Source organism: Acipenser ruthenus, chromosome 3, assembly GCF_902713425.1.
Source record: "Acipenser ruthenus chromosome 3, fAciRut3.2 maternal haplotype, whole genome shotgun sequence".
Taxonomy (NCBI): Eukaryota; Metazoa; Chordata; class Actinopteri; order Acipenseriformes; family Acipenseridae; genus Acipenser; species Acipenser ruthenus.
In genome coordinates, this window is record NC_081191.1 from 52,961,375 (window position 1) to 52,973,984 (window position 12,610).

The 12,610-nt window shown below is 39.9% G+C and overlaps 1 protein-coding gene across 2 annotated transcripts in view; it reads right to left on the bottom strand.

Annotated features, from left to right (window-relative positions):
* The window catches only part of LOC117435781 (arf-GAP with SH3 domain, ANK repeat and PH domain-containing protein 1-like), a 208,580-nt gene that overhangs the window by 14,308 nt on the left and 181,662 nt on the right, over positions 1 to 12,610 (bottom strand). For both annotated transcript variants that reach the window (XM_059013767.1, XM_034059202.3), the window contains exons 26-28: positions 12,418 to 12,493; positions 12,218 to 12,276; positions 11,308 to 11,798 (exon numbers count right to left, since the gene is read on the bottom strand). In XM_059013767.1, coding sequence (XP_058869750.1) covers positions 11,308 to 11,798; positions 12,218 to 12,276; positions 12,418 to 12,493 — 626 coding nt within the window. The remainder of the gene's footprint in view (positions 1 to 11,307; positions 11,799 to 12,217; positions 12,277 to 12,417; positions 12,494 to 12,610) is intronic.

Consider the following 12,610-nt stretch of genomic DNA (forward strand, 5'->3'; position numbering starts at 1 on the left):
TCCAATGTGAAATTTACTTTTATTAAGGCAAGTCAAAATGAACAAGTTTGATTGTGAGTTGAAGTGATGAAAGCCATCTACAGCCTGAAGCTGATTGGCTAATGCTACTGAATCATTTTCGAACAGACAGTAAAGCCCTTTGCTATTAGAAAATTAATACTTTTTTTTTGGTTGTTTTTTTGTGTTTTTATGCAGCACTGTTTTTGTTGCTAATGAATACAAATGTTTTCCTCAATATTCCAGTGGTTTGCTAAAGAAATTCCATCTGCGGTCTTTCAGGTTTCAGTATCCAGCAGTGGACAACGCTGCAATAGCCTAAATAATACGCCAATACAAAAAAAATAAAAATAATAATAATCTTCTACTTACATAGAGCTGTTATTCAGTTCAGGTACCTCATACACAAAATTGATCATGGTTTCAGCTGTTTGTAAAACATGTAAAAGGATAAAAAGTAACAGTAACTTTTTATTTGTGTGACAGAGATCGAATGATTCTTGGTAATCAATCACCACTTTGCCACACGTGGTTGTTAGAAGTTGGATGGACTACGCAGCGCTGTCGGTGTTGCTGGAGCAAATGGACAGCAGACGAGAGGCTGAGGAAACACAGAGAGACGAGAGGTACATAGCGCTGATTGAGAGGGTCGGACTGGGAGCACAAACAGCAGCAGCACCTGTCACGACGGCACCGAAGGCGAGGACGCACAAGATGACGGTGGAGGATGACCCAGAAGCATACTTGGTGGCATTTGAGCAGTTGGCTAAAACAAGTGCACAGATGGGTGAGGCCATAGTCATCGAAAAGTTTTGCCATGTGGTTGGCGCCGAGACCCAGGCGTGGGTACGGAGCCACAACCCTAATACCCTGGACCAGGCAATAAAACTCACAGAGGACTTTGAGGACTCCCTGGTGTCAGCCCAGTCCGGGTTACTCACCGCTCCAACACCGTGGAGCATCCGAGCACCACCTCCACTCTCTGCTCCTCCACCCCCACCACCGAGACCGGGTCAACGACCTCCTAGATCACCAGCCCCAATGGGCAACCTTGTCTACCCTCCATGGAGACCAAGGTTGACCCCCAGCTGGGGTAGATGTGTTGCCCCCGCCCCGTTGCCATAGCAGCAGCGGGACAAATATCTAACCGCTGAGCCCTCCTTTCCCCCTACCTGTTTTAGGTACCACCAGCCGGGTCATGAGGCCAAGTCATGCCCATCTGCGATGGAGTGTGATGTGGCCGCATGCAATCTGGCATCAGAAGTGGGAGGGGCCCTGTATTGTTAATGTAATTTTGGTAAATGTGAAAACCCATGCATTAGTGGACACAGGGTGTGGTCAGACCTTAATTAGAACATCTCTCTTGGGCGGTGTGTTGTGGCAGCCACAAGGTCAGGTGGCTATCTCCTGTATCCATGGAGACATGGCAACATACCCCACACTAAAAGAATATTTATCGTCCAGACCGATAAAACATCATCTGGTAGTTGGGGTGGCGGAAAGGCTACCACACCCAATAATTCTGGGTCGAGACTGGCCAAATTATAGAGAATTTGTGAAATTAATGGCAGTTCTGACAGGTAAATGATTGGTAGAAAAAAAATAAAGAGAGAAGGATGCGGAAATGAGAGGGAGCATTAATGAGACAAGGCTGGGGGCTGGTGGGAGCCTGCTACCATGGTGACAAATGCCAGTCAAAGGAGGTCGGAACGCAGTGTGACCGAGAGGGTGAGGTTCCTGGGCCATCAAGGGCAGATGTTACTCCCACCCCTGTCAATATACCGGACATGTGGCCAAAATAATGACCCCTCACTAGTGCACACTTGGGGACAGGTCCGGTCTATTGAAGGTAAGGATGTTGAATGCGCTGGGGCGCTAGTATTTAGGATGTTGAATGCGCTAGGATGTTGAATGCGCTAGGGCGCTAGTATTTCCACATTTCATTATCAAGGGGCAATTACTGTATAGGGTAAACCTTGCCATGGGACAGCCTGTAACACAATTATTGGTTCCCCCGTCTTGTCAACTGGAGGTCATGAGGCTGGCGAATGATATCCCTTTTGTGGGGCACCTCAGAGCTGACAAGACAAAGGAGCGAATATTGGCTCAATTTTATTGGGTAGGACTTCATAAAGATGTGTCGAAATATGTAGCCACATGCCCAGACTGCCAGCGAGTAGTGTCAGGTCGAGTGCGCCCCGCCACTTTGGTCCCACTGCTGATTATTATTATTATTATTATTATTATTATTTATTTTTTTCCCCCTCTGGACACTTATCACTCTTGCTTAAATGCGCTTTACTTGCTTTTATCTGCCCCCTATTCTACTGCATTTAATCCTGTACTTTAGAGTACTGTAATCTGTCAAGTGTTATTTAATCTGTAGTATTTTGTATTTAATTATATCCTGATGTACCTATCACTGACACTGTTATCTGCTCTGTTATTGAATCGTATTTTGTCATACTTGTGCTTGCTAGAACCAAAGTCATTGTATTTTTATCTTGCTCTTAATTGTATTATTACTTGTACTGTGATTCTTGAAATGTATTTTTGTTTATGACTGTAAGTCGCCCTGGATAAGGGCGTCTGCTAAGAAATAAATAATAATAATAATTATTATTTCCACCCCCTTTGAACGCATCGCAATGGACAGTTGGCCCTTTGCTACCTTCTGACTCCGGGTATACACATATATTAGTGGTGGTAGATTATGCAACACGATACCCGGAGGCAGTTCCATTGAGACTCGGGAGGCCTTTTTTATAGCCCCGGCAATGTAGAGGATGATTTGGGCCCCAAGCTAGAGACCTCTAGCACAAAGGACTTTTCAATGGGGGAACAGTTACTTCCTGATCAGCAACATGAGCTGCGTATGTTAATTGAGGAATTCAACAATGTTTTTTCTGACGTGCCCGGCAGAACTAACCTTGTTGAATATGCCATTGTCCCCCCCCCCCCCGGGTGTCACAGTCCAAGAGAGACCTTATCGGATCCCAGAAAGTCGACAAGGTGGTGTTCGCAAAGAGGTATGGGACATGCTCAAACTTGGGCTGATTGAGCCTTCCAGGAGCGAATGGTGCAGTCCAATTGTGATAGTGGCCAAAAAGGACGGCACTAACCGCTTCTGCGTTGATTTCCGCAGGGTAAACACTATTGCCAAGTTTGATGCATATCCCATGCCTCGGGTCGACGTGCTTCTAGATAGACTGGGGACAACAAGGTTTATTTCCACTCTGAATCTGATGAAGGGATACTGGCAGATCCCGTTGACTCGTAGTTCTAGAGAGAAAACCGCATTTTCAACACCAGAGGGGTTGTTTCATTTCACAACCATGCCGTTTGGGCTACATGACGGGTCCGCTGCCTTCCGGAGACTGTTGGACCAGGTTTTACGTCCAAATCGTGAATATGCGGTAGCGTATATTGATGATGTGGTGATTTACAGCTCCACCTGGCGAGAGCATTTGGCTAGGATAACAGCCGTCCTTCAGTCTCTAAGGGCAGCCCGGCTGACAGCTAATTTGCGAAAATGTGCGTTTGCCAAGAAAGAGACACAATATTTTGGATTTATAATGGGGAATGGCATAGTGAAACCCGTTGTCACTAAGGTCCAGGCCTTGGTGGACACGGCAATCCCCAAAACCAAGGCTCAGGTGAGGTCTCTACTGGGGTTAGCCGGTTATTACCGCCGCTTTATCCCCGAGTATGCCACAGTGGTTAATCCCTTAGTGGACCTCACCACGAAAAGCGCACCAAATTCAAGTGGTCACAAGAATGTCAGGGGGCGTTTGATATTGTTAAGCAGAGACTTTACCAGGCCCCCGCTCTCATCACTCCAGACTTCACCAAGAGATTCATCCTCCACACCGATGCGTTGGAGGTCAGTTTGGGTGTAGTCCTGTCGAAAAAGAGTGTTTGGCCATCAAATGGGCTACTCACTCTTTGAGATGCTACCTGCTGAGGCACTCATTTGATCTTGTCACTGACCACGCCCCACTCAAGTGGTTAAGCACAATGAAGGACAGCAATGCCCGGATAACTTGTGGTATCTGGCATTGCAGCCCTTCATGTACCACATGGTACACAGTGCGGGGAAAGACCACCAAAATGCAGATTATTTTTCCCGGGAGGGGGGAGTAATGGGAAAGGTAGATATAGCCGAGTGTTCCTTCAGCTTCACTCTGAGCGGTGGGATATGCGACAGAGATCGAATGATTCTTGGTGTTAGATCTCCCTCTCGATCTGTGAGGGCACTGTGTAAAAGGACTAGAGTACCATTAACTAAATGGCACGACAATTTATTCCTTAGGGTAGGTGGAAATTGGTCATTTAGGAAAGGGGCGGAGCTACGGTACCCAAACTCAATGACCCAGATGGTAAACGGCGTGGCATCTGAGGATTGGAGGAACAGATGCGCTTGTTAACCTAGGGGTCATGAGCGAGGGTATAAATAGGGGACATAGTGTAAGTGATCTGTTCCTTTGTAAATGGTTAGAACAAACCTAGAAGGAGTATCCTGTATTGCTGAGAGTGTTGGGTTTTAGTTGTCCGAGTAAAAACTGTTTGTTTGTTATTTTAGACTGCTACTAACGATCCAGAGCTGTCGCTATTCAGCCAGCATCAAACCCGGACACCAACACTTTCCCCTTTGTTGACAGAGAACTGTCTTGCACCACAAGCACTAATAATCACTCACTGGTAACTGTGTTTGTGTTTCATGTTTCGTGTGGGTGTAATAGAACTTTTGTTATTTGGAGTTTTGTTATTTGGTTTCGGGTCAAACCCGAGTATTACAAACAAAGCGATACACGCCGTTGTATCACTTCCATCATTCATTAATTACAGGTGTTCGCCATAAGGCTCTGGACATTGTATAATAAATTAATAAACACCCTTGCACCTGAAAAATCATTGTCTGTGTGTTCTTGTATCCACTCTGCACTGCACGCACCTTTAATCAATCACCACTTTGCCACAATTTGTTAATTAGGATTTGAGTGCAGGTCCGTGTATTTGTTCAAGTTTCAGTATTAAGTTACCGTTAGGTCCTAAAATATATTAGCAAAATTAAAAAAGTAATACAAAATATCTAGCAGCCTACAGGTGTTAATGCTGATCGTGCTGTTTGTTCCGTAACTTGTCCACACTGTGTTCATAGTTTATTCAAAGTCTCCTGGCTTTATTAGAGAAGAGATGCAACGTGCCTGTGTTGTTACGTGATATGCTCAAATTAAGTTGCTGACAGTAATCAGACTGCGTCCAGTTGTTTGACTTCTTCAACTCTTCATTCAAACCACAGACTAGTTGCTATTGTGGTTACTGTATTGCCGTTGACAGCAAAAACTATTCTCAATTTCTTTCCATAATATTACTTACTATACTAAATTGAAATAGATAGATTGAATGTACAGGACAGCAGGGAAGCAGACTTAATGACCAATCAGGTTAAAGGAAATCTCTAATCCATTTTCGAATATAATGTTAAACTAAGTTTTGTCCCTATTTTTGTATTGAATTAAAAAAAAAGTATTTTAAAGCACTAACACTAATGCAGGACGAATCATTTATCTTAAATGGCTGCAGAGTCCACATTTTCAAATTTGTAGATTATACCAATCTTGTAATGATCTTGGTCCAAGTCATTTATATAAATGAGGAACAGTAAGGGTCCAAGTACAGACACTCATGGTACCCCACTAAGTACATCCCCCAATCTGATTTTACACCTCTCACAATTACTCTCTGCTTTCTGGTTTTTAAACAATTCTGTATCCAATTACATGTCCTTTCCTGTCTCCCTCCTGATTATAATTTATATTATCTTTCATGTGGGATTTTGTCAAAGGCTTTTTGAAAATCAAGATAAATTATATCATAGGCGTTGCCATCATCTACATTAGCTGTACCATCCTCAAAAAAGTCAAGTAGAACCCATGCTGGCTATATAATATTGTTGCTGTATAAAGTCTTCAAGCTTACCTCTTAATATTGCTTCCGTCATTTTGGAAGTCAATTAAGTTAACTAATTTTCTAATTGGTCTATAATTACCTGGGTCTGTCTTATTCCATTTTTTAAATAATGGCACAACATTTGCAAGCTTCGAGCCTTTACCTGTTTCTATAGAACTATTCATGACCGTAGTTAGTGGTACACTTCCTTAAGCGTCCTTGGATAAATCATATCTGGGCCCAGTGATTTGTTATTTTTTAGCTCCTATAGCTTATCTAATACGCAAATGGATGCCACTGGCGACATATTATTTATATCCTCTCTGATGAAAACATAAAAACATCAAATATTCTGCAGTTCCCATAAACCTCGTTATCATATTCATCCCTTAATACCTCCTCTTTCACAATTCTTTTACTTTTATAATATTGTATTTTCTTTTTTAGGATTATGTTTAGCATCCCTGGCAATATTTCTTTCTAGATCTCTTTTGGCCTTCTAACATCCTTTTTTTTTTTTACCTGTTTAAGCTACTCCTATATTTTCCCCAATTATTTTGCTAGTCTTTTTTTTTTTGCTACTATCTTTTTTTATGTTTATTTTTTATTGATCTGTTTAACCAGGTTGGTGACTTCTTGTTAAACTCAGTCTTCATTTTAGGTATATACTTGTCCTGCATGTCTTGCATTATAACTTTAAATCAGTTCCATTGAACTTCAACTGTCATATCATCTAATTCCCCTGGTCAGTCTAGTTCTCTCAGTACCTGCCTGTCCCTTCAAAGTCAGTCTTTCTGAAATTGTACACTTTAGTTTGTGCAGCCTTTTGTGTGGAATCCCAGGAGATTTCGAAAGTAACCATGTCATGATCATTTGACCCCAGTGGTTCTACTACCTCTATATTATATTGCACCAGATCTAAAATTGCTCTACCCTTGTCAGCTTTTTCACACTGGGTCAGGAAGCAGTCATTTACTGCATCAATCAGGTCTGTTTCTATGTTACCACATCCCACTGGTTGTTCCCAGTTTATACTGGGGACATTTAAATCACCCATGATGACAGTATTCTTGCCCCTACATGCATTTCTAATTGCTTTGTATAATACATTGCTATCATTTCTATTCTGACCTGGGGGTCTGTAACATACCCCAATTAAAAAATGTTAAAAAAAAAAACCTTAATGCTTTTACCCAAATTGACTTGCTTTGGTTTGTAGACTAAGATAAGACCAAGCATCTTTTTTTACTTCCAGCCCATCCCTAACATATAGTGCTACACCTCCTCCTCTTTTATTGAATCTTTTTAGAAAAGTTTATAAATAGGGCTTCTGTTTTTCGGTTTTTATTAATATAATTTTTCGGTGCTTATTCTTAGCATTTTTTTCGCTATAATTTGCAATTTTGTTTTACATCTTCTCTATTTAACTGTAATATAGCTTTAAATCCCACAAACAAGTCTCTGTTCCTGTATCCCATTTTAAATCTTGCAAGCGGTCTCCAATAGAAATGTAGGACTTTGCTGCCACTCAGTAGTTGATGAATGGTAGGGAGAACCCTTGCAAAACAGGTGGCTAAGGTATGATAAGAAATTTAGATTGAGAGAATCGAAGTCGTGTAGAGATTCTGGAACGCACCAGTTTCATATGCCTGTATGGGTCTTAAAAATGGAAGGTTTCCCTTTTCATCTGTATTATTTGTAACCAATGAATTAAGTCTAAACTCTGTTAAATATTCCGTCTAAATTATGTTCAATAAAGTATCTGCCAATCATAAGTAATTTGAATTGTAATTATACTATTAATAGTTGTTAGAATAAATATTACATAAGAACATAAGGAAGTTTACAAACGACAGGAGGCCATTCATCCCATCTTGCTCATTTGGTTGTTAGTAGCTTATTGGCAGCTTCTTGAAGGATCCCAGGATGTCAGCTTCAACAACATTACTGAGGAGTTGGTTCCAGACCCTCACAATTCTCTGTGTAAAAAACTGCCTCCTATTTTCTGTTCTGAATGCCCCTTTATCTAATCTCCATTTGTGACCCCTGGTCCTTGTTTCTTTTTTCAGGTCAAAGAAGTCCCCTGGGTTGACATTGTCTATACCTTTTAGGATTTTGAATGTTTGAATCAGATCGCCGCGTAGTCTTCTTTGTTCAAGACTGAATAGATTCAATTCTTTTAGCCTGTCTGCATACGACATGCCTTTTAAACCCGGGATAATTCTGGTTGCTCTTCTTTGCACTCTTTCCAGAGCAGCAATATCCTTTTTGTAACGAGGTGACCAGAACTGAACATAATATTCTAGGTGAGGTCTTACTAATGCATTGTAAAGTTTTAATATTACTTCCCTTGATTTAAATGCAACACTTCTCACAATATATCCGATCATCTTGTTGGCCTTTTTTTATAGCTTCCCCACATTGTCTAGATGAAGACATTTCTGAGTCAACATAAATTTCCTAGGTCTTTTTCATAGTTCCCTTCTTCAATTTCAGTATCTCCCATATGATATTTATAATGCACATTTTTATACCTATACCAGAATCTAAATCACTAATGTAGATTAGGAATAGCAGAGGACCTACAGTAGTAGGTCATAATTAATAAACAGTTAACTAAACCACATTCACAATTTAAACTAATATAATAAAATAAATACAATAAATATCAGAACTTCTATAACTGAATTGTATTGACCTGGATTAAAGGGAATGTGTCTGTTACAAAATCAAAATGCATGGCTAAAATCGTGGTGCACACAGGAAGGCTTCACCTTTCTTGAACATTGGAGCACATTCTACAACAAGGACTATCTATATAAGTGGGACGGACTGCATTTAAACAGAAAGGGAACCAATCTACTCGGAGAAAGGATCCTTGAGGCGGTCCAGAAGCATTTAAACTAGAAAGGAAGGGGGGAGAAAACAAAAAAACAGAAGGGAGACCACATCAAAACAAGGGCAACAACTCAGGTAAGACAACTATTAAATGTATTTATCTTAATGCTAGAAGTCTCAGAAACAAAATGTTAGAACTTGAAGCTACTGCACTAACAAGTAACTACGATGTGATAGGTGTTACAGAAACTTGGCTGTCTGAGAGTGATGGAGATGAATATAATATTAGTGGGTACACACTGTATAGGAAAGACAGGTAGGACAGAAGAGGCGGCGGGGTAGCGCTATACATAAGAAATAGTCTTGAAGCCCAGGTGTTAAATCAGGACAAACAAAACAATGCAGAATCATTTGAAGTATTTTTTAAAACCCCAAAAGTAATGACTAAAGCTAAGGTTTACAATTTTAGAAAAGCAAACTATGAAGGTATGAAACAGACTAACAGAAGTAGATTGGAGTAAAATAGAGAAAACATCCACAGAAATTGAATAGAGAAAAGTGTAAAGTATTGCATGCAGGTAATAAAAATGTGCATTATAAATATCATATGGGAGATACTGAAATTGAAGAAGGGAACTATCTCGGCTGATGACTTTGCCTCCTTCTCCTCCAAAATCACAAACATCTGCAAACTCTTCAATACCTTGCCTCCTTCTCCACCCACCCTGTCCTCTGCTCACTCCCTCCCCATCACCCTCTGTAACTCCTACTATTCTACCATCCTTCTCCTCCACCTTGCCCCTATCGGACTCCGATCTTTGCTCCCTGTTCCAGAGCCATAAACCCACCACGTGTGCTCTGGACCCCCTCCCCACTCACCTCGTCCCTGCTTTACTCCCTTTCATTTCCTCACTTCTCAACACCTCCCTGCTTGCTGGCTGTTTCCTCACTGCCTTCAAACAGGCCTGCATCACCCCCATCTTAAAAAAACCTCCCTTGGTCCCTCATTCCTCCAGAACTACCGTACTGTCTCTTCTTGTTCCTCTCTAAAACCCTCAAGCGAGCAGTACACCACCAGCTCTGCTTTCCTGTCAACACATTCCACTGAAACTCTTCTCTCCATCACTAACTCTCTACTCGCAGAATATATGTGGCTATCATGTCTTTGTATTAAATTGTATTTCCCACGGTAATGCCTTTAATGGGCTTTACAAATTTGTTTATGGATACATTACTTCAGTTTATTTGAAAGCTGATCTTGTTGCTGACCAAGCTTTTGTACATTGCGCCAAAAGTTAAACTATATATTACTATTTAAAAGTTTGCATGTTTGCAACTTAACTTAATGGAAATAAACACAAACTGGAGGCATTTTTTTTTGTATACCATTGAGCGTGTTGCAGCCTTAATTCAATGACTTGATAAGCAAACATATCTAACATTTTATTGCTTTTATCACAACCTATTCTTACCTCCAGCCATTTTTGTTAGTAATGTAAATAAACAAGTAAGAACATTTACCTTGATGGATTTCCTCCCCTATTTTCACAGTATTAAATATTGCTCTTATTTCGTGAAAATTGTTATGTGAAATATGACCGTTTACAAAAAATAGTTCAGTAATAGCTTAGTGTTTTTTTCTTTCTTGCAATGTGGTTAGCTGTTTGTGACAACAATATTCAAAGTCAATCGGTGATCTTTTATTTATGTTGCAGCATTGCATTTATTTATTGTGTCAGATACACTCACTAACACTACAGTATAAAGTATAATCTGACAGCATCCAAATCAACCAAATTTTCATTAATACTGAATATTCTGACTTGAGTTTTTTATTCTGAGCGCTACATTTTCATCTGGCATATAACTGTACAGAGAAGACCCCCACACACAGCATTAGTGTAGGCTACATGTAAATCATATTTTTTTATGTTAAACTGCAAATACACTTTGCTACATTCTGCAATGATACTGTGCATTAGGAACATAGGCAACATTAATATTAAGGATATTATCCTATTATCCGCATACCAGTATGTCACTTCACATTGTGACGTGACCTGGGCAGAAGCCAAAAATGTACATTCAATAAATCTTTGGCTGTGTTTAAAAAAAACTAAAAAAAAAAAGAAGTTTTAAAAATCCTGATTTCCTGTCTAAAAAAACAACCTGTTTTGTAGCTACTAGGATTTTGTCTTGAAGGCTCCTACTGTATTTCAATTTATCAATTTAATAATTAACTTTAATGGCTGCTAACTGTGCACTGCACACAATTCAATACTGCTGGTCTTTCAGTTAATGCCGTATAATTTTGTTTATAAGAAATCCCTAAACAAAAATGAGACTGTGGATGGGGTTTACAGTATTTAAAGCAGTATTTAAAGCAGTACAGCAGTACAGCAGACTACATTCTGAGAAAACATTTGGAATTTGACAAAAGACCAGGTAACCAATTAAAACAGACAACTGCTTAACAGGGTGGAAATACTTTTTTTTTTCAAAATGAGGATGTCTACTTACTGCATTTATTTTCCTAGGCAGAGGAACTGGCATCTCTGGTAAACTAGGGGATGTACCGTTGGTATCATCCGAGGGCTGATTCTGCACAGCATCCCCAGACAGATTTGAAGGTATTTCTACATGTTGGGGTTTTGCTGCCACTTCCAGTGGTGGAGGCTTCTGCAAACTCTCTCCAGATTGTGGTTTTGGGGGCATCTCTGTAAGCTGAGGTTTGGGTGGTAGATCCTTGACCTGTGGCTTGGGAGGTAAATCTCCAAGCTGGGGCTTAGGGGGTAAATCTGACAGCTGGGGCTTTGGGGGAAGTTCTCCTGGTTTGGGGGGCAAGTCTCCAATCTGAGGCTTAGGGGGCAGGTCTACCGGCTGGGGCTTTTCTCTTAACTGAGGTTTCTGGGGTATTTCAACAGGCTGGGGAGACTTCTGGAAAGCCTCAGGGGGCTGACTGGGTTTGTCTATTGAAGGGTGATGAATAGTATCAATTTTTCTTAATGCCACTGAAATAAGAACAAAAAAAGAATATAGGGATTTACATTTTTCTTACAACCACACTAAGTAAAACATATTATATTATATCAAATGTCTAATTACAGCAATGGGTTCTAGTGACAAGTGGTTGTACATTTTTCTTTACATTATCACAATATAAAGTATTAACATTTTGCCTCCCCCTTTTGGATGAAATCATCACAATACTTTATATATTTTTGTAAACATATTTTAAGCTACTTCACTAAATTATTTGGCATGCCTAATCTCATTTTGGAATATATTCTTACCTTTCATACAGATCCATCAGTATATACTGCATGGATAATATTTTAAAAAGTATTATTTTAAAAATTGAATTACCCATGCATCAGTCATTATAGTATTAAAAAAAAAAAAAACAAAACAAACAAACAACAAAAAAAACCTTTTTGAGGTAGTTTGGGAAGAACTCTTGGGCCCAGAGTGGATTTTGTGGTCCCAGTGCTAAGAGGGGAAAAAATCTTAGTCAGTAAACAGGTATCATACATATTTAATGTTTAAAAATAACAGGTTCAATCACCACCCTAACAGTTTGCATACTGAATTTATGATTGTTTATTTTTTAGGAACTCTTATTTGTCATACCTTTGCTGCTGAGTAATTCCGTCAAACTTGTTCCCTGTTGAAGTTTTGTTTGTAGAAGCTGGACCAAAATCATTACCTAGGAAACAGCAAATTTGTTAAATCCAGAAACTCTTTAAAACTTCCAGTGATTAACTAACATTACTTGCTTAACTTCAATATTTTTACAAGAACTATTTAACCACATTTTCCTTAA